General features: G+C 38.4%; 3 protein-coding genes across 4 annotated transcripts; 1 reads left to right on the forward strand and 2 right to left on the reverse strand.

The window, feature by feature from the left end:
- Nucleotides 1-614: 614 nt before the first annotated feature.
- On the reverse strand, nt 615-4,390 carry LOC141604699 (cold-regulated protein 27-like). 2 transcript variants are annotated; one of them, XM_074423158.1, is made up of 4 exons: nt 4,161-4,390; nt 2,460-2,651; nt 1,595-1,841; nt 615-1,166 (listed from the first exon to the last, which is right to left on the reverse strand). In XM_074423158.1, the coding sequence occupies exons 1-4, from the start codon at nt 4,233-4,235 to the stop codon at nt 1,105-1,107; spliced, it is 576 nt and encodes a 191-aa protein (XP_074279259.1). In that variant the 5' UTR covers nt 4,236-4,390; the 3' UTR covers nt 615-1,104. The 2 variants fall into 2 exon arrangements, with proteins under 2 accessions (XP_074279259.1, XP_074279258.1); XM_074423157.1 differs by having other exon boundaries at nt 1,595-1,871; nt 4,161-4,387.
- A 3,355-nt stretch (nt 4,391-7,745) lies between these two features.
- LOC141604702 (uncharacterized) lies at nt 7,746-12,612 on the forward strand. The gene is made up of 6 exons (XM_074423160.1): nt 7,746-8,051; nt 8,177-8,284; nt 10,092-10,222; nt 10,325-10,425; nt 11,395-11,454; nt 12,243-12,612. Exons 1-6 carry the CDS (start codon nt 7,757-7,759, stop codon nt 12,325-12,327), a joined length of 780 nt encoding a protein of 259 aa, XP_074279261.1. The 5' UTR covers nt 7,746-7,756; the 3' UTR covers nt 12,328-12,612.
- A 384-nt stretch (nt 12,613-12,996) lies between these two features.
- Nucleotides 12,997-15,294, reverse strand: LOC141604701 (uncharacterized). Its single transcript, XM_074423159.1, has 2 exons — nt 14,602-15,294; nt 12,997-13,733 (listed from the first exon to the last, which is right to left on the reverse strand). The coding sequence occupies exons 1-2, from the start codon at nt 15,203-15,205 to the stop codon at nt 13,099-13,101; spliced, it is 1,239 nt and encodes a 412-aa protein (XP_074279260.1). The 5' UTR covers nt 15,206-15,294; the 3' UTR covers nt 12,997-13,098.
- Nucleotides 15,295-21,735: the final 6,441 nt, after the last annotated feature.

The following is a 21,735-nucleotide window of genomic DNA, read 5'->3' on the forward strand; positions in this document are numbered from 1 at the left end:
CCTAGTGAGTTGAGTTGTGACTTGCTTTGTAATTCAATGTGAAACACACTTGCTTTGTCTCATTCTTTCAATTGGATTTGAATCAGAATAGTTTTAAGGCCCTATTTGGCAAACGTCAGAAGCATAATACGGCGAAAATAAAAGTTAGCTCAAGTGGTAAGAGCTCTCTTACTTCAACCATGAAGTTGGGGGTTCGATTTTCACCCGCGATATAAGTGCACTCATTTGAATTAAAAAAAGAAGCAAAATACAGTTAACAGATTTAAATAGCAAGTTTAACTATCAAATTAAATTAGCAGAATTAAGGAAAAGACGTTTGGTAATTAACCAGATGAAATGGGTAGATTGATTGGTCAATTAACTGTTTTGGCCGGAATTTACTATTTTCGCCTAATATATCGTTTACCAAACAGAGCCTAAACCCGGGTACTCGTATGACTACAAATAATCTGCATGATGACCACATAACATTTACATTATCTGTCATTGACAAGTTACTCAATTAACTATCATAAAAAAAGGTATATACGTCGTCAAGTCTTACGACTATTAGCCTTGGGTCAAAGGTTCGAGGACTGGTAAGGAGAAGAAAGAAAGAAAAAAACGAAAAGCTTGAGAAATACGAATCTAATCCGATATAATTTGGGTCGAAATGTCGAATAATGACAAGAGAAAAGCATTCAACCCCATAGGGGGTCATAGGCACTTAAGAAGATAATGTTTACAAACCATCTCCCAGAACTTGATGCCTCTTTGACTGGCATACTCTATATGCTGTACCATTTTCTAGTCCCGTTTCGCGGCTTTACCAATATTCAGAATATTACAGAATGAATCATAATTCATTATATAGTCAAAAACTAATCAAAACCCAATTACACTATTCACTTGCTTGTTTTCCCATCCATCTCAGATTCTCAGTTCTCCGATTTTCCTAATCCGGTTGAAAAAGACCCTTGTAAATTGATTTCCTAGTGGAAGTAGATACCTTTTCTTTGGTTGGTAAAGATTGTTAAGAATTGATTTGCAGTTGTTCTGAAGTTCACTTTGCGCCTTCATTTTTCTGCAGTGCTGCGGCTAGACAGCTTACGTCTCTTAACAAGTTCATCCCACCTGTGCGCCTCCACCTCCACTGTCTTTATCGTCAAAATTCTGATCCGAGAATTCTGCAAAATGAAAAACATTGGAAATTAAATTGAAGAATTACTTGCATAGTTTCAAGTAATCTAACTGCATTCAAAGAAGTAATCACCATCAAAATTTACGTGCAGGAAGGGTCACGACTATGGTGGGGGTTGTCAAAAATATACTCGTATTTTATTTTAAACGAAATTGCCTAGCAATGGGTTGATGAGCATGTTCTTGTGAGATACACAACAATTTAGATTAGATAAAAGGAACGGCCGTGGTTTTCAGTTTTCACATATCATCATCAGAGCCTTAATCCCGTCAGGCCAACACGAATCATCCTTTAAAATCGTCGCTGAGCGATTGCACACCCAAAAAAAGTACAAGAAGAAAAGGGGAAATAGAAAATAGGATTCCTCGTGGAACATGCAAATATATACGGAGTATCATATACTAATCAAGTTACCTCTACTATTGTTTGAATCATAATAAGCTTGAGTGTTGGAAGTGTGCTCTTTGATGTTCCCAAATCCACACGTGTACATCGTTCTTCCATTGCCTCCGATTGGCTGACCTTCAAATGAAGCATTTTCCTGGACAGTTTTGTTTTCGCGGCCTTTGGTTCTAAAATGCTGAATCCAAGGGTTTTGCAAAAGAAACTGACGTTCTTCAATTTGTCGTGGACGTGGTTCCACTCTTCCAACTTGAATTCTCTGCCAGCAACCATTTTGATGGACCTTATACTAAGATTATAATGAAAAAACTCGTTGATATGACTTGTAACCATCACGAAACAAAACTTAACAGAACATAAGAAGCATAAAAGTTTTATAAAATTTAACAGTCTGACGCCAGAGCTATTAAGTTGCAGCGAAAAGGGAAAAAATAACAAAAAAAAAGGTCTCAAGCTCAGAGGGGTGTGGGCGCGCAATGTTACTATAAAATTCGAACCTCGGAACTTTTATTTTAAAAGCTTACCCTTTTACCTTAAATACCATGGTATGACATTCTCCTTACGGTTTGATGAAATGATTTCTCATAAGAGGTAATGAATGAAAGGTTTTTCCGTATGGAACATGTTGAATTGCATACTGAACAAGTAGCCTGGGTTCGATGCCTGTGTACCATGTAACAGCAGATACAATTTTAACTTTTCTAAAAGTGTTCTTAAGACAGTAATGCACTTACTAGTTACTACTCGACTAGATTGCAAAATACTCCCTTTGCAACAAATTTATCTATTTTAAATTCGATTCACTAAATAAATCTGACAAATGACACTCGACTACTCGAGTATATAGTATACGACTATATGTCATAACAGTGAGTACCTGGCCTGTGGAGTTTGATTCAGTTTGGTTGCGTGATCTCATATGTGAATGGTGCTTCCTATTTGAGTGCAAACGGCTTGATTCCATAGAACTGTATAATTGTTGAACAAATGACGCTTCCATCGACTTGAGATACAAGCTATGCTTCTCATCAGTCCACTCGGAGGGTGTAGATTCATGTGCAAACAAGTCCTACAAGACATTCAAACAGGTCAGTGGAAAGTACAAATCATGCCTTAAAGATCGTCAACCCCACACTGCGTCCAAATCCTAACCATCCGAAAGTTGAATTTAAAACTAATACTCGTTGTATGGATCCATGACGTCACAAAAGGCGCTAATATCATGACGATCAGTGTGTGTGCCTACTTGTGGATAATTTTGGCACAGCGGGCCAGCGCGCTTACAGGCAGACGGATCTGACGGCCAGTTAAAATACGGAAGTCCTGAAAATTCCTAAAGAACTCAAAAATGTAAAGCACATTCTTATGCCTAAACCTAAAGAAACACTTCTTTTTCGGGAAAAACATTTTAAAGTACATAACCTAACTTGCTCTATATCCATAGCCAAGTCTTCGGTGAGACACGGTTGTATGATGAAAGTGTACTTATTACATATGAAGGGAAATTTAGGGAAAGAGTACAACCTAACACCATACACATTGTAATGTAATGTATCTTAAGTCTTAACAAGGATCGGATAGGTCGATATGAAGATGAACAATTACCATTACATAATCTAATCCAATCAATCACACTATACTACTCCCTCTGTCCAAGTAAATAGTTTACACTTGTTTTATTTTGTGAGGGGGAAATGAGTCAAGTGTAAACTATTGACTGGAACGTCACTATTTCCCTTCAATTTCCACATTAACAAAGAAAAGAAATGAACTAATCCGTATTATTTTGTTCAAAATTTTCGATCTTTTCTCAAATTCCTAATTGCATAACAAATTCGCCCCCTAAAAAATTTAATCTATGTTTTAGACCCTAGAGTTTGAATCCTAGTTCCGCTACTGGTCACTTCTATTACATTTTGGATCTTCATTCTCTTCACACTATATTGGTGATTGGTGATTACACCTAAACAAACACAACCTAAATATTCACTTTGTTCAATTACGGTATAAGACCATTGATTGGACCTCAAGCATCAGCTCTGTAGTTCGAATTCCCAAGTTCAAATCCTAGAATTTTCACAAATTCCTAATTTGATTAATATTTCTATTATTACTAAAAATACACACAAAAGCTACAAAATTACTAGCATTATTATAGCAATTTATTTATGCATACAAAAATCACAATTCATTCAGCTAAACACGATGATAACTAAATAAATAACTTGTGTAAGACGGTTTTACATAAACTTTATTGTAAAACCGCATGCTATAGTTACCAACTTTTTTTTGTCTACCCAGTCTGGTAAATAACTATTCTTTCCGTTTCAGTCATTTGTTTAACTTTTATATTATGTGACAGATATTTAATCAAAGCTAAATAAATAATTGGGACGGAGAGAGTACGGTTTTACAATAATAAAACAGTCTTACCATAGATCTACTCATCTACTAACTAAAATGAATTACACATAAAAATAAATCAAAATTCATCAACTAATTTCCTCAAACATATCAATTCTACATCTAAAATTCCCAAACAAATTTAAATAAATATGAAATTCAAATAAAATTATACCAAATTAGAAACCTCATCTTGTACATCAACACCAACAAGATCTCTCCCTCTAACACCAGAAGTTTGCGAACTCATCACAAATTACCCAACAAATAAAACCCAGAATTTACAAATTAAAAATAATCCTTGAAAAAATTAAGAATTATTTAATTTAATTTTAATTATTTAGGGATGAAGAATTGAAGATATTTTAATGGAGAAGATATTTTAATGGTGAGAGGAAAGATGATGAAGAGAAGAAAGAGGAAGGGCGGTAGTGGGACCCAGGAAATGTTACAGTTGGCAACGCTTTTTACACGTGTCAATTTATTTGTTGTTTAGATAATCTTACTTCATTGGTGGGCCAGGCTGCTGTTTAGATATTTTTGGACAAAAAAGTATCTTGTGCTTTTGTCAATGGTAGGTACCATTTGCCAAAAATATCTTGGCTATTATTTTCTTTTTTTAAGGGAAATTAGATTGATCCTCTTAAGTATGACCAACGTATTTTATCTTTTTGAATGAGTGAGATAAGTTGAAGTTACCGGCTTTCAAACCATCGAGAGTTGTACATTCATGTCCAATAGAAGTAATAAAGTTAGCAACTTTGTTGGCTTCCCGATAGTAATGTTTAATTATCACTTCATCGAAAAAATGAAGATCTACATCCTTGATAATACTAGAAATTTCCCAAGGGATTTGTCAAGTACTACGGATTGAGTTAATAGCACATAAATTATCACCTTCGACAATTAGCTTTGTTATTCCTAAATATTTAACTGCTAAATTGCCTTCTTTTAAGACGAGAGCTTCCGCCACAAGAATACTATTTGATCCGCATTTTTTTGCTCATAACAAAACCACTTTACCATTGTGATCTCTTATAAAATATCCTAAAGCAGCTTTATTTCCATTTATTCTCGGTCCGTCAAAATTTAGCTTTAGAAAACGCTTCTAGGTTTCTCCCACCAGATTTCTTTCTTACTAATAGTGTTTCTAGTTGCCTCATCTTTCCCGGGATTAATGAGTTCCTTATGTCTAGTCTCATTCAAAGTCTTGATGTTATTGCCGCATAGGAGAATAAGTTTGTTGTTTTTGAAATGAACATTATTAAAGATAATGTCATTTTTATAAAACCATGCATTCCACCAAATAAAAATAATCTTAATGAAATCATCTTTTGGAATTAAGTCTTGAGATAATTGAGTTTCATTGCAAAACTTTGACTTGCAATATTATCATAAAATGACAAGAAATTGATAAAACTACTAATATTCATGTCTTGGATAACAGAACCAATCAAGGGACATTTGTAAAAGAAATAGTCCTTGTTTTCAAGAGAGTGGTTGCACAAAACACAATTAGCAGGAACATCAATATGACTTTTCAGAAGCCTGTCTTTCGTTGGGAGGTCGTCAATACAGGCTTTCTAAAGAAAAAATTTTAACTTTGGAGGAATATTCAATTTCCAAATCCAGTGATTCTCACATTTATCAAGATTTTGATCGAACAACCCTTGCGCTAACCATGTTGCTGTTTTGGTAGAGAAATTTCCATCTACGGACAACCCTCAAATGAGGTTATCAGGAATATCATTATATGGTATTGGAATGTTAGTAATCTGATTAACAATATCGTTATTTACTAAATTGGATAATTTACAAACATCTCATTGTTTATTAGAGGTTATGAAATCTTTAACTAAAAGATTTAGATCAGGAGTACTATCATTACCAATATTGCTGGTAAGTGGGTATGAAAAAACCCAATTATCAAGTCCAAAATTTAATGTTAATACCATTACCTACTTGTCATCTCAACCTTTTTCTGAATAGAGTCCGAAAACTCATAAGTTTACGCCATTGCCACGAAGAAACTAAATTACGCGTATGCTAAAGGAGTGAACAATTTCTCAAGTATTTTTTAGTTATCACTTTGACCCCATATGTTCTTTCCCAGCGGTCCCCTAATTTGATTGGTTGACATAAAATTTGTTTACCGAAATCAGTTGGTGGACTGAGGATAAAATCTTCTGAAGCAGCTAATAAAGATCTTGGCTATTACTTGAAATTTGAAGTTTATACTTCACAGTTCACTCCGTGTATATGACCCGATTCGATGAATTTTTCGAAATGACTCGAAACTCTAACCCGAATTTGACTCAATACACCCAAACCAATTAGCCCAAAAATGACGATCTGAAATAACCCGACTTGAAATGCTCGAAAATGAGCCAATAGGCTTGAACTTAGAGGCGACAATCATTGACACGACCCAAACTCGACATGAAGTTAGCGGGTTAGGGTTAAGATGGTCTGACCCATTTAAGTAACTGGGTTGACATGACACGACAGGAAACTTAAATGGGCCGGGTTAGGGTCGATGTCTTTAGACACGAACCCTACACGAATAACCCATTTATTTAAAATTGTCTAATATATTTGGCTTGAGTCAATAATTCAACAAAACAACTTAAAAATTAGCATTTTCATTCGTCATTTTTGGGATAATAGGGCTATAAAGTGTAGTTTATTGCATTAGTTTATTGGGTTAACGGGTTAAGTTGGCTAAAATGACCTGCTTAAAATAAATGTGTTAAATAGGTCGGGTTGGGTTATAAATTAAATGGGTCGGGTTAGGACTTAGGGTTGAGACAAATGACCCGTTTATGTAATTGGGTCGGGTTAAGGTTGGGGTAGTGGTGACTCGTTTAATATTAACACGAACACGCCACGACCTGATCTATTTGTCAGGTCTACTTGAACTAGTTAAAAATAAAGGCAAACTTGTGGTCTAAATTGAGCAAAAGCAACCCAAATGACCGATCCTAAATGACGCGACCTTAAATGACGCAATAAAAAATGACTCGATCCTATACAACCTGTCGTAAAGTCGACCTAAATATGACCCACATGACTCATTTACCACCTCTATATAATACGGGGTAAGTAAAAAAAAATCGTCCCTTTTTGTAACGATTTCCGTCCCAGAATTGAATCGAGTATTGTCTATGCGTTGAATCGATTTTCGTACGAGATGCTATAGATAACCCGACTTACTGGTGATTTCTCGTCCCACATTTTTTGCAACCAATAACCTTCAACTTCTCCCCCTTCTGCAGATCGAGGTTGAAAGATTATGAGCAATTATCGATGTTTTTGGGTCTCAGTTGATTGTGAACAATTGATCGATATATTTGTGGATTTAGTTAGGGATTTGGGGATTTATGTGATTTAGGAGTAATTTGACGATTTTTACAAATGATTGAATAATTTTGAAAGTATGGGGTAATGTAGGGAAAGGATAATTTGGTATTAGACAAAAATCGCTAACCAACGAGTCGAAAAATAAGAAAAAACGTGTATCGGAGCAGATATACGGTGGTGATTGAGATTATACATGAAAATTTGTGTATTTGTAAAAAAACAAATACATATTTGTAAAAATACGCAAATATATGGTTGTTATTTGTATTTTTCCTAATAAATATTTCATATTTTATACGGAGTATTTTAAAACTGTCATACATTATTTTTTTTCAATTTTATTTTTTTTCCAAAATGACTGAGAACAACTTATTAATAAAACTCATACGATACTTAAAAAGGATATGAATAATGGAAAACCGAGATGGATATTTACACTTAAACACTACCTTTGAGACGTTAAGGTTGTTAATTATTAGTGACAGAAAAATGACAAGAATTACCCTTTCCTTATCTCCCACACCCACTTCCACCCTCCCTCTTTTCCCGCCAAAACCGCTCTCCGCCACCGCCACCGCCACCACCACCGCAGCTCCGCCGTCACCGACGAAATCTTCATCAATTTCTAGGCGAATCGCCGCGCTATGTCCTCTTATTACGACCGCCGCATCTCCCGCGTTTGCTTTCGATTTCGATTTCCGCATTTGTATGTGATTGATTGATTCCTTCCTTATTACTTTCAATTTCGCAATTTGAATCATACGAAACCCTAACCCTAACCGTAATTGATTTTGTTTTGTTTTTTGGGGAAATTGTGTGTTTATTTTTCAGCAGGACCGAAAGATTGGTTGAAGGAGCAGAAGAAGAAGTCTGTTAAGTATCTTTTAGCTCCAATTGTCGCTTCTAAAGAAATCCTTAGCTACGCGCAACAGTTGATTTGTATGTTATTTGATTTGATTTCTGTGTTTATTTTGTTATTCTTGATGTTTTGTGATTGATTTTTACGACGTACTTGTTTAATTAGATTTGACTGAATTGCTGGATTTAAGCCTAAACGGATTTGTATGATGATTCATGTTAGTCGACCCCAAATCATGTTTGGACTAAGGCTCTCTTGTTGTTGTAGACTGTAGTGCATGTTTTGTGATTGATAGTTATTGGGACTTGGGAGTTCTATGGTGTATCCTTTGTTTTTTTCCGAATTCTAAGGTAGCTGCTAAATTGAGTATGTTTTTTTTTCTGGTGTTGACCAGGAGTATCCCCTACCGACAGCTGGGGCAATCTCCTTCGGGGTACTGAAGGCAATTTAATGGGTTGACCCCTCCCAAGTTTGGCTTTTTCATTTGCAAGAGTCAGGAATCGAACCCCTGACCACTTGTTTAAGAGATGAGAGCCCTTACCACTCACACTGAGATGAGAGCCCTTACCACTCACACTAAATTGAGTATGTAACAATGAATAGTTTAGAAGTTTATCTAATTCGGATTCTAAATGGTTTTAAGTCTTGTCATGAAAAGATGTTATTGATGAGTAAGTAGCATAATTCGGGTTTTGATGGTTAAGTTTTGTCATGAGAAAATGTTTAGTGGATGAGGAAGCGGTGATTAGGTTGATGGATCTACAAAGTAAGACATACATGGCAGAAAAATGTATTTTTGTATTGTAAATGGCACTCGAATTTGAATATTTAGCTAACAAATTAGACTCAAATATGGAGTACCGGTTTTGAGAACATATTGAACTTACTAATAGACCGCATTGCCAAAAAAACACGAGACACTAAGATATGATAGCAAATTATGCTCAAATCCTCCTAAGAAGTGGTAGTAAGTTAGTTAAGCCGGCTTGGCGAGCCCTTAAAATCAGACCAAGCAAAGTCCAACTCGGGCTCGGTCAAATTGATTTTGAGCTCGGCTTGTGTTTGACAAAATTCAAGCGGAGCCAAGGATCAACGACTCTGATTGAAAATTGTGCGTGTTTATTTTCTTATATAGTCATTTTAGCAATATTAATATTTTTTTAAATTATGTACAGTGAATTTTAGTATTCATAATTACATTGATTCAACTACATTTAAATATATTTTGAATTAGATTCGAAAGTTAAAAAGACGAAAAACAAAAGAAAAAAAAACTTCCTTCATTAATGCTCAAGTCGAGCTCAACCTTTTTTCCAAATAAATCTCGAGCTTCGAGCTGATCAGGAGCTCATACTCAAATTTCCGAGTTCCAGCTGAGTTCGACTCAGCTACCCGCTAACTTGAATGAATGCTTACACAAAATTGCCGATTAACCTGAGAGTAAATTGTACCCATTATCATTGATCAATAAAACCCACCTCATCATGATTTACTTAAAACATTTACATTTAGATTTGTTTAGCCAAATAGAATCATCATCCTGAAAGTCATTTACTTGTGCTTTCAGCAATATTGTCAAAGAGTTTAAGTGTAACATTCCATCGTGATAAATTGATAGGCATATTTCAGCAGTTAGTCAAGTCAGCTACTATATCAGATGATGACATAATGACATTCATAAATTAAGAATGAGTAATCATTTGAAAATGCTTAAACATAATTAGAAAAAACATAAAGGGTAAAATCTAGGATTTGGAAACACAAAAGGGTACACTGCTTTGTTTGATCATATATTTTTCCTGCTTTATTCTGTTTGATCATATATTTTTCCCGCTTTGCTTTGTCTGATCATATATTTTTCCCGGTTATTTTGTTTTTGTTGAATAGTGTCGAAGGATTCAAGCTTTGAGCAAAAGGATATGGACGAAATCAGGGGGATGTTAAATTCTGCTGCAAGGGATTGTGTTGCGGAGGATAGGAATTCCTTGGTTGCATTTCAAGCTAGAACCGGTGTGGAGGTTTGATTTCCAATTTTAGAATTTATTATTGCTGTCATTCGATGCTGTCTTTGACGCAATTTTCAGAATTTTGAGAGGACTATTCATTGGTGTACCTAACAGGTTTGCACATTTAAATTGGTCGTGTCAAACGCTTCGTCATTACTCAATGATAATGATCCTACCAAGTTGGAAGCTGAAACCAGGCTAAATGATCTTATAAGGTAATGCCGTGGTTGCTGTGAAGTGAACCTGTAAAGTAACTGGACTTTCAGAATTTTAAATATGCTTTGATAAGTCATATATCTTGGTTGGCCACCAATATTTTATTGGTTTACCGCATCATTTGAATGATTTGGGGGACGGAACAACAACTTTGAGTTTCACAATATCTTCCCATTTAGCATTTTCATTTCTGAAAACCCAACATTTGTTTTCTTAGCCTTAGTTCAGAAAAGCGCACCCAAGCCCAAGCGTTAGTGAGGCACTACCCAAAACGCCTAGGTGCGTCTTAAGTGCGCCTTATAGACAAACCGCAGACTGGCGAGGCCCAATACTATGCAATTTCAATATCTATTTCTTCTATTTCTTTTATTATGTCCTTCTCCTAGAGCATCCACAATGGTTGTTTTTCAGCATATTGGTTTTTAATTTTTTATTAAGAAGCTTTTTGAAAAATTCTCCATTAATTACCGTTCCTTATGTGGTAGGTCTTCATGTAGAGACTAAGAGTTACATCTTTGATTATCTCAGTGAAAAAGTTAGGAGGATGTGGGTCCCATTCAAAAAATTGTTTTTGAGATTTTTCCTTTGGTGGGGGCATATGTTTGAAGGACTGGGTTTTTAATTGATTATGTGACAATGCTAGGAGTTAGGAAGAGAATCCTACTATCGTGGATGCCTGTAGGTTTACACCAAGTACTCGTACACAGTTTTTGGTTGTCACGAGTGAGCTACACGTGTTCAACAACAACAACAACATCAGAGCCTTAATCCCAAAATGATTTGGGGTCGGCTGACATGAAGCATCCTTTAGAACCGTGCATGAGCTACACGTGTTCAAAGTTTATATTTCCGAACTCTCAATGCTATAGCTTCATAATGTACAAAAAATTTGTAGTATCCTCATCTGTGTTGTTTATGAAAGGATCGTGTTTCAAATCTGTAATCTTTATCTCTTATTTTTTTGACAGATCATTCACCTTTCTTAATGGTTTGGCCAAAGAAGCAGATGTTCAACTTGTCTCAAATAGGTATGAGATACTTTTCAAGATCTACTATTGATTAGTGTTTCTAAGTCCTGAATATTTATATTTGTATAATCATCCAAAATAGTTTGAATATTTGACCCAGCGCAATTTATCCTTGTCCTGTTCCCGCATACATAATAGAGTCAGTTGGGATGGCAGCGCCATTGATCTATCAACTACTACTATAATAACGAGCATACTGCAGAAAGGATGTGCACCATTAACTTTAGTTTTGCACAGTAGTCAGGTTATATATTTTATGGTTTCTAGATTACAGAAAAAAATATAATCTGGACTAGAAGTCCTATAAAGTAGAAACCAAGGGCCAACATGCAGAAACCAGCCTTTGGTGTGATTGTTTGCTTGCTGTGTAAACGATCTTTCCTTGAAACTGCATCAGAAAACACATATCTGTCTCTTTGTATTTATCATTTCTTACAAATCAATTGTAATTGTTTTAGGGATTAGACTATTAGAGTATTTCCTATCAAAATTACCGTTTATAGCAATCAAGAGGTTTCTATGAAATTCTTTTATTATTACCGACCATAGAGGAAAATCCAATATGTCTGTCAAATCATTGGTGGTCGGTGGTATTTATCACTTGATTTTAGCTTTTGCCGTTTTCTGACTTTCTCTATATAGTAGTTGGGCTATAAACCTGTTACCTAGAGTCATATCTTCCATTAGAAGTGGTAGAAATGCAGACTTCAGATTTAGAGCAGAGACGACGTGAATTTTATGGCTCCTGCATGCTTGTGTTTCTAATTTGTTGTTAAAATGTGAAACAGAGAAAAGATTGCAGATGCTCTGACAGATACATTGTCGACCCTCGATAAATTTGAGCAAGGAATCATGGGATGCATTGAAGCTTGACGTTTGGTCTGATTAACACGGGTTTGTTTTCTCTGACTGATACATTGTCAACTCTCCTCAAAATTGAACAAGGAATCAAGGGATGCATTGAAGCTTGATGTTTGCCCAAATAGACACCGGCTGGTTTTGTCACTGAGAATCTTGATTTTACGCATTTGTACTACTGCCTAAAAATGTTGGAAGTAAGTTGGGATTGGCACCCTCCATTTTTCCTATATGTTGTTACTTTACATTTGATTCACCTTATGCACATTTCTTTCATAATGCTGATGATCAATTTTTTGACTCATGGCTTTGTTGGGCGCGGGCTAGCTTGGCAAAATATCCCTTTAACATCAAATTTGTTGTTAAGAGTGATGTTTGCAAAACCCAAGTAATCTTTTCAAGTGGCATTTACCATAATAGTGTCTGGACAAAGTCAAGTTATATCAGAGCCTATGAAACCGTCCCTACGATTATTCTAATGTGAGTTCCTTCCTGATTAGGCCACAACAAGTGGTGGTTGATGAATTCTGAACTGTTAAAAATGGGAGGGGGTAGTAGGATTGTAGGAAATATAGGGGGCTCTTCCGAAAATTTGACCCTCTAACCTTATTCCCTCAAGCATAGCTCCACCATTGTAGATGAACTCATCTTGCTGTTTGTATATTTATTGAACGAAACACGTGCTTTAATAACTTGATACCATGGTTTCTTTGGCAGTAATAGTAGTTACAGATATCAGAATTGTTTTGTAAAGCTATAACTACAATGAACAAATTATTCAACATATTATAATCTTTGAATAGTTCTACTTGGAGATCCCAAAGCCTGTACAAGATATAGACGGCAGCATGGTGTTCCATTATCAGGGTCTACCTCCACTGACCTCGGAATGGTGCGAAGTTTATTGAACATATTTGATGGGTCATGTAACAACCCAAAGTGAGCATCTGGATCGCCGATTTGTGATAGTTTGACATCCGAAAACCCAAGAGTCGGTAGGAGTTGATCGGGCCAGTCACTATAGAATTGGAAAGTTGACTTTGAAAGTGTGGTTGATGGTTTGTTCATAAAATCTGCTAGTAATACTGTCGGTGTTAGCGTACAGTGGGAGGCTATGGTCTTTAACACGTCAATGGCATTGCAGTCTGATAGATAATATAGGAAACCTTCTAGAATCCACACTGTATTCTTCTCAAGTATGAATCCTGATTCCTGAAGCTTTTCCAGCCAGTCATCACCTGTTATATCAGCTTCGACACTTGTGAGCGTTTTTGCTTTGATTGCTACATTATGCTCTTCATCTCTGGACTCCACTACTTCGTGTAGAAGAGATGCTTTCATTTGCAGGACTTGTGGGAAATCAACTTCAAAGACGTGGCTATTTGTCAAGCAGTTCAACCGATATGCTCTGGTATCCATTCCTGTTATCATTTTGTTTTTAATGAATTATTGTGTTGGAAAAATTAATAATGCTCTGTACAACTTCAACAAGATTAGTGCAATGTGCATCATAGACTCCTTCCTACCTATGGCAGGGTAATGGGTCAAATGTATGTAGCCTTATCCTTGTGTTAGGAGACATCTTGTGTTAAGAGGACACAAAGTATCATGTTTATGATGACCGATGATACTTATGATAACTTTGTCAAGAATTGCATCACGGGTCTGGCTTTACGATTAAGGAGTGTATGCTTTTTAGTGGGTCATTTTTCTCCGTACCATAGCCAAAGAATAGAGAGTCTATAGTTCCATTGGAAACGAACTATAACTAAGTGGGATAATATTGTCTTTATTCGGATTAGCTTCTGTTTATGAATTCTTGTTAACAAGCAAAGGTCGAATGAATAAGGCTTGTTTGGATGAAGGGAGAGGGAGGGGAGGGAGTGATACAATTTCCCTTGTCTGGTTAGCAAATATCCTTAGAAGGAAATGAAGGGTGGAGAAAATAAGACAAATATGAGTAAGATATGAAAGATTTGGGGGCGAAAACTCCCTTCTTCCCTAAAATGCTATTCACACACACCATTAGATTATGGCTTTGATGTGTAAGTTCAACATGTCCTTTCATCTGCTCTACAAAATAAAATTGGGTTGTACGGAGTATTTTTCTTAGCTAGTGTGTCTCTAGGGTCCTGATGAGTAAGTTCGACATGTCCTTTCATCTGCTTTTTTAAATATCTACTTAAGCTGCTATTGGTACTATGTAAAGTACTGCTAGTAGGAATCACGCTCTTATGTTTGTTATCTGTTGTAGGATTAGAAACGAAAGCAAAGACGTGACTGACTCACCTGCACCAAGAAGAACAGTTTGGAAGACCTCATCATTGAAAAAACTAACCGCAGCTTCAAGTTTGGAATCAAACCAAAGAGTCCTAACTGCAAGGATCACACCAGAAACTTCACGTGCACTATTAAGACGATCTTTCCTTATTTTCTCATGAAAACTCGTTAACTGTCTTTCCCCTGCAAGCAACTCAGCCAACATATCATTCGTCACATGCTTCCACAACGCCCTCCCAGCCGCAGTTTGACACGCAGACCGTTGCACCGGATCCCACTCCGTCTCAATAGCCGAATGAAGCTTCTGAAAACTATCCTTACCAAGCAAACTCGGAAGCCTCAGCTCCGACCAGAAAGGTGGGTCTTCTATACTTCCATCACTTTGGTTAGTCATTGTTGTAGACCAGACACAAAGCTTTTCAGGGAAAGTGCAGAATTTATATGTTTTTTTCGGAATGTAGGCGTAATTTGGTTTGTTATTTGGAATGTGTACTTGTAGTTTGCCCATTGTAGGTACAGATAAGATGAAAAGAGAACCACACACACACAGAAGTAAAAGCATGACAATTGATATGATGTTGTTTGATGGACAAAAGGCTTTGGTAAAGAGCATTCCACGACTACCACTAATGCTTTAGCTTCTTCTTCACCTCAAAACTTTGGCAGTTTTAATATATGAGTTTATTTAATCCTAAGGGGCAGATTTAATATCCTCTGTTGGTTTGGTTATTTGTATTTATCATACTACCTGAACTGTTGCATTTTTTTTGGGAACCACACCCTGTTGGCTGCTTGTAAATCTTTAATTGTGTCAAGTCTTGGAATTTACTCTCTTGATATTTTGTCTTCCCCTTTTAATTTGCGCGGTATTGAGGTGGCAATTGAGTCAGCCGGATCAAGTTTGGGCCGAGTAGATTTCCGGTCGGGTCGTGATTGGGTCGAACATTCGGGTCAAATGATGCACCGAGATGGATTTGGGTTGAGTTATTTATTAGGTTAGTTTTTGACAATTAAGTTTAGTTTTCGATCATTATTTGATTTTCTTTTTTTATTATTAAGCCAAATTTATTAAGTTTAGTTTTCGATCATTATCGGACGCGTGATTGAAAAACAGGGAGAAAAACAAACAGGTTCCGGTACGACCTTCCGAACGGCTGAAATTGAAGTGTATAATACACGGTTTTTCGGGATTCCGGGGTCCCGGAATAAAATTCTCCGGAAACCACATAGAAAGTTTCTCGGGTCAGATAAAGCGGCCACGCAAAGTTTGAGCACCAACGGAAGACATTTGGGGGTCTTGGTGTGCCTGAGCCAAAGATTCGCCGAAACTCGGATTATCGTGAAAAATGTGTTAAAGCTCATTATTTGAGGTGAAATCGAACAGTTGATTCTGAAATGAGCTCGGACGTGTGATTGAAAAACAGGAGAAAAAGAAACAGTTCCGATGCGACCTTCCGAACAATTTGAAATTGAAGTGTATATATAATACACGGTTTTTCGGGATTCCGGAATAAAATTCTTCGGAAATTACATAGAAAGTTCCTCGGGTCAGATAAAGCGGCCACGCAAAGTTTGAGCACCAACGGAAGACATTTGAGGGTGCCGGTGTACCACAAACCAGCATTCGCCTAATCTCGGATTATCGGGAAAAATGTGTTAAAGCTCGTTATTTGAGGCTGAAATCGAGCAGGTTGATTCCTAAAATCGAACAGGTTGATTCCTGAAATGAGCTCGGACGCGTGATTGAAAAACAGAGAGAAAAAAGAAACGAGGGTCCTCAGATTTACGACCTTCCGAACGGCTAAAATTGAAGTGTATAATACACGGTTTTTGGGGATTCTGGGGTCCCGGAACAAAATTCTCCGGAAATAACATAGAAAGTTCCTCGGGTCAGATAAAGCGGCCACGCAGAGTTTGAGTGTAATACCCGTCCTTTTAGGGACCCTTTGACCATCGTTGACTGACCTTGGGAACGAGAATAGCCTTAGAGTTAGGTGCCGGGGTCATCTGGAGTTGAGTTGAAAGAGTGGTACTCGATGGAGTAGAGGCTACTCGATCGAGTAGCTAGGTTACTCGATCGAGTAGGGGGTTACTCGATCGAGTATGTTGGGTACTCGATCGAGTGCCCGGTTTCAGCGAGGTTATATCGCGTTTTGTTAAATCCGCAAATCACTTTCGCCACTTTCCTCCTATCCTTCAGCCGCCTCTTTCCCTTCCCTTCACCTCAAAACCTCCATGGAAGCCCTTGTGAAGATCCTTGTGCCTTAGAAGAGCGTCCCTTGAGTCGGGTAGCGGTCTTTTGCCTTGTCTCTCCCTAATAGGTATGTCACAATCATCATCCGTGCCTTTGTCTCTATAGTTAGGGTTCGCTTGTAGTAATAGATGTTTGTATGGTGGTTATAGGCTTTGCTTGGTCGCTGGCTATGTTATCTATCAGCGTGGATTGGTTGCGGTTGCTTAAAGGTAGGTTCGCCTACTCGGTCTCGTAGACGGTCTAGTGTGTCGGTCGTTGTGATAGTATTGTGGTTGCTTGACATGGTAGTTGTATTGTGTTGTGGTTGTGGTTGTGATCGTTGTTGATGGTTCTCGAGGTGCGTCCTCGGCCGAGTGGAGTCACTTGCGGGAGTGGCTTCACGCCCTAGTTTCGCCCTTCGTGGAACCCGCCACGAAAGGGGATGTGCACATTAATGAGCGGGGTTAACGCTCGACGATGGCGGGGCTTAGGTGGGAACGGCAGCGGTCCCCCATCGCGGGGTAGGTCCAAAGGGACGACCCGATGTGATTCGGTTGGATTGTCGAGGTCGTGGTAGTGACTAGTGTCGTTGGTTGTATTGTTGTTTGTGGTTGCTATTGTCTTGTCTTGTCTCGATCTTGACCTTGTGTGGTTGTTTGTTTGTTATGTGTCCGTGTGATCCCTTATGGTGAGCGATCGGTCTTAGCGGTGTTGGTGTTGATGATAGGTGAGTCCGGGGGGGATGAGTCTTCACGACATATGATGGTCATAGCGAGTAGTCTTGAGTTGTACCTTGTTTTGTATTTTGGTTTAAGTCACTTGTAATATAACTTAATAGTTCTTTTATTGACGTTTGATAATTACTTTCCTCGGGCAACCGAGATGGTAACGCCCTTATATGCTAAGGAAGGCCTAGTTAAGGCTCCTCTGAATATCGGGGTGTCACAAAGTGGTATCAGAGCGACGATTTTGGAACCTGTAACAAATGAACATAATGAATGTAGAGAGTCTAATAAAATGAACCTGGTGTATGTGTATGGGAGCCCCGGCTGATGCTAGGTTTTGGGTGAGTAGGCGCCCTCACTTCAAAATCTTGGCCCCAGGACACTTAAGCCAGTCACATGGGATGGGAATGTGAGTCCGTGTGTCTATGTGTGCTATGTATGTTAATTGTGCCGGAGTTACCTCCGGTTAAGTTTTGTTAGAATTAATTGGGGTGTGATAGTACTGTTTGGGCCGAGTGTGGTAATCATTGACGAAATTATTGAAGCTCGTTGGATGATTAGTGAGCTTATAGGATAGCTAGGAGTTATGTGACGGGATTATAGGTCATGAAGATGCATGAAAGTGTGAATTTGAATGTGTAATATGATTAGCGAACATGTAGATGGTTGTCATAAAAATTTATGATGACGGAAGTTGTAAGTGAGCTTGTAGACCATACCGCGATAGCTATAATGAAAATTATAGTATGGATGAGTAATAATTCGGGTCACGATATATGGTACGATATATGGTAATGTGTATATGCTTTATTAGCTGGTTGAAATTTTCCGCTGCGAAATATTTGAATTATGCAAAATAGATTGCTTAGAATAACGTATAATACCTAATTGATTAAGTGATTGGCAATGTATATAATTATGTGACAAATAAATATGGGGATATTAATGTTAATCATACGTTTGAACTTGATGTAAACACGAGTTTAGTAATAGCATGTAAAGTAAGTAAATGTAATAATATGGCACGGCTAGGTTTATACATAACTCGGTGACAGGTAGACCGAGTTGGGTAATTTGTATAACGTAACAGGATATGTCCCTTAGTTGTTGGAGGGTTGTATGTCGTGTGACGATGGTTATAAAACGTGATTGAATGCGATGACTAGTGTCGAATTCCGAACTTAGTTGGAATCGACACGCGGTGTTGTTTCTGCAGGAATCTTCAAGTTACTTCGTTCTTTTGATCGAGCACTTAGCTATACTTGACCGAGTGCGAGTGCGTACTAGACCGAGTAGACCTCACTCGATCCAGTTAGGAGGCTATAACGTCGGAATGAGGAAAATCCCCCGATTACTCGATGATTTAGCTCCTACTCGATCGAGTAGGGTGGTACTCGATCGAGTACCCAGCACTCGATCGAGTAGGTTCTTGTCTTGATGATTTCTACGGGTTTTCTTAAAACCCTTCACCTTTCTATTTCTTCTTCTTATTCCTCCATATTTCGACACAACCACCCTATATCACTCTCCATTCCTTACTTCTCCTCTCAAATCCTCTCTGTTCATCGCGTTGGTAGTGATTTTTGGGGCCGATTTTCCTTGTTTAATTCGTTTCTTTACTCTACTAATCAATCAAGGTAAGTTATTCTTCCTAATTTATGTGATTTATTACTTTGAATGTGTAAAATAGTGACATAATCTGAAATTTTCGATTCACATGATGTAATAGTTGCTTTAGATAGTTGAAACATGATTCATATGCCTCTTTTCCATGTTTGTTGGTGATTAATTGCTGTAGATTAGATTAGAAAAGTTGCAAAGGTGAAATCGAAATTTCTAGGGTTACAAATTTGAAATTGATTTTTGATTGTTCTACATTGATAAGGTGATGGAATTGAGCACTATACATTGTTTATATCATGTGGAGAGGTGAATTCTGATGATTATCACCTTAGAAAGTTGCCTTAAAACTCCGTCTTAAAAGTGCCTTATGGGAAATTCGTGACTTAGAATTGGAAAATTGATGTAGTAATTGACAATATAAGTATAAGTTGGACTTCAATATGATAATAGAAACAATGATTGATGAATACATGCCACAATTTTCACAGCTGTAAAGACCGTCTGAAAATTTTGATTGAGTTATTTTACATAATAGTGAAGAGTGACATTGATTTGTCATAAATTATTCTTTCTCTTGCATTAGTGACATGTAGTTTGCAATGTAAATGGAACGACCTTTAGAAGCATGCTAGGATAAGTGGCTACAAACTGAGATCATAGGGTAAAAATTGAGGGAACTATTGATGATATATGAATACCTAGCGAAACATCTAAGTTTAATGACATTAACTATGAGCCTCGAGTATGGAATTGGTTAACGAGTTAGTGAAGCTGCCAATTATATAAAACTCGAATTGTGTGAAGTGTATGCCTACATGTTTTATACAAATTGCTTGAACTTGTATGTCAAAAATTGGAAACTGTTGATAAACATGTACACTTATCTTAATATTCAAGTTTAATAACATGAATTATGTGCTTCACACGTCAAAATTGTTGGGAAATTCTGTGCTTAGCTGGATATGTGAATTCAAGTAACATGAAATAATTGTTTGGATGTTTATACAAGTTGTTTGGACTTATGCCTAAAACAGATCCGAGACTAAACCTTGGAACCCGTCGGAGTAAACGGGAAGGGTTGATCCACTTGAGAGGGGAGGCTAGTGGACCGGTAGTACCCGCAGTTTAAAGTACCCTTACATTTGTTTTTGTTGACTTTAAGCAAAGGGAGCGTTTTGTAGCTTTACAAAAACGCAAGATGAGACCCACAAAGTGTATAGACACCGGTGTGTTAGAAGAGTTGGAAATAGAGACGGATGTCCGTCATATATTCGAGACCTTGGGGTTTACGGGTTTGTACCGGTTGAGGAAGCACACTTACCCTTTTCTTACCCTAGAATTCATGAGTTCCTTTAACTATGACCCGGTAGGTCGATTATTGAGTTGATTGATGAATACCAGTTTCTTGTTAACCATGGATTTGTTTGCCTCTCACCTTGGGTTGGCCAAGCCTCCCAAGAACTCCATCATCGACATTCCAGCTGAGTGCGGCGTGTGCCGCCTAATGCCTTGCTTGACTGGGAAACAAGCTCCCACCGCGAGCAATATGCTGATTAACGATGTTCAGCACATCACCTTGAGAGTCTTTCTTCGTTCCCTTTCAAACCTCCTCTATGACCGAAAAGATATCAGTAAGTTGAATAACCATGAGGTTTTACTTTTGATGTCGTACCTCAATCCGGAGCGGGCCAGGAAAGTGGTCTTTAATGCTCCTTCCATAGTTTGTGCTTTGCTCTTGCCTTGATGGCTTCCTCTACTTCTCGGTACTGAGTTTGTGGTGCCATTGCCACTCGGTTAGGCGAAAAGCTAACCTCCTTTGAGGCTTCTTCAGAGTACGTGCCTCTAGCTACCCCTGTGCCTACCATGGATCGTGAGTACTATCTCGACCTGAAATGGTTGAGAACCTTGGGCGACGGTAGCCTAGCGTGGAGAGTACTTGGCATGAGTTGGATGAAGATTCCGGCTCTCCCGAGCACCTCCCACCCACGAGCCCTTGGAGCCTAGGCGGTGGTGACTGTGGATGGAGACGATGAGGAGGAGGAGGAGGAGGATGAGGACACACCCCGCCACCCGCAGACCTATCTCATTGATGGCACGATCCTCCAGGAGATGCCGGAGCCGACGAAGGGCGAGAATGCGGAAGTTCGGAGGGTGGAGAGACCCGAGTGGTGAGGGACCCCGTCGAGTGAGGGAGAGGGCCCCGAGGCTAGGCCACGCCAAGTAGCACCACCGCAGGCGCGGCCTTTCCCGCACTACCCTTACCTCGACACCCCGGAGACGCGATCCAATTACCTAGCGGAGAGAGTGTCATCTACCTTGACACTCCGGAACATGCATGAGATGGCGTACACTCGGGGGATAGGGACCGAGGGACCGCATCCGATCCGTGGAGTGGCGTTGGGAATTACTCGGGGGTTTTCCATGCCTACGGGGTGGAACAGTCGACATGGGGAGCACCTCGGTCCTTTCCTTATGGAGGCTTGACGCCTTGGTACGTGGGCCGGGAGCGGGAGCGGGGGGTGATGCGGGAGTAGGTTCATCCGGTGGTGGTGGTGGTGATGA

The sequence above is a fragment of the Silene latifolia genome, chromosome 10, assembly GCF_048544455.1.
Source record: "Silene latifolia isolate original U9 population chromosome 10, ASM4854445v1, whole genome shotgun sequence".
NCBI lineage: Eukaryota > Viridiplantae > Streptophyta > Magnoliopsida > Caryophyllales > Caryophyllaceae > Silene > Silene latifolia.

Bases quoted from the DNA above. Each gene is read 5' to 3' on its own strand.
- LOC141604699 (XM_074423157.1), bottom strand. From the start codon at position 4,235: ATGAGTTCGCAAACTTCTGGTGTTAGAGGGAGAGATCTTGTTGGTGTT. The intron at 1,872-2,459 runs GTACTCACTGTT...TTATAATCTTAG, and splicing joins AATCAAACTCCACAGGCCAG to TATAAGGTCCATCAAAATGG. The intron at 1,167-1,594 runs GTAACTTGATTA...TTCATTTTGCAG, and splicing joins TGATTCAAACAATAGTAGAG to AATTCTCGGATCAGAATTTT.
- LOC141604701 (XM_074423159.1), bottom strand. From the start codon at position 15,205: ATGCTCTTTACCAAAGCCTTTTGTCCATCAAACAACATCATATCAATT. The intron at 13,734-14,601 runs GTGAGTCAGTCA...AAATGATAACAG, and splicing joins AACTGTTCTTCTTGGTGCAG to GAATGGATACCAGAGCATAT.
- LOC141604702 (XM_074423160.1), top strand. From the start codon at position 7,757: ATGGAAAACCGAGATGGATATTTACACTTAAACACTACCTTTGAGACG. The intron at 8,052-8,176 runs GTATGTGATTGA...TTTATTTTTCAG, and splicing joins CGATTTCGATTTCCGCATTT to CAGGACCGAAAGATTGGTTG. The intron at 8,285-10,091 runs GTATGTTATTTG...TTTGTTGAATAG, and splicing joins CTACGCGCAACAGTTGATTT to TGTCGAAGGATTCAAGCTTT.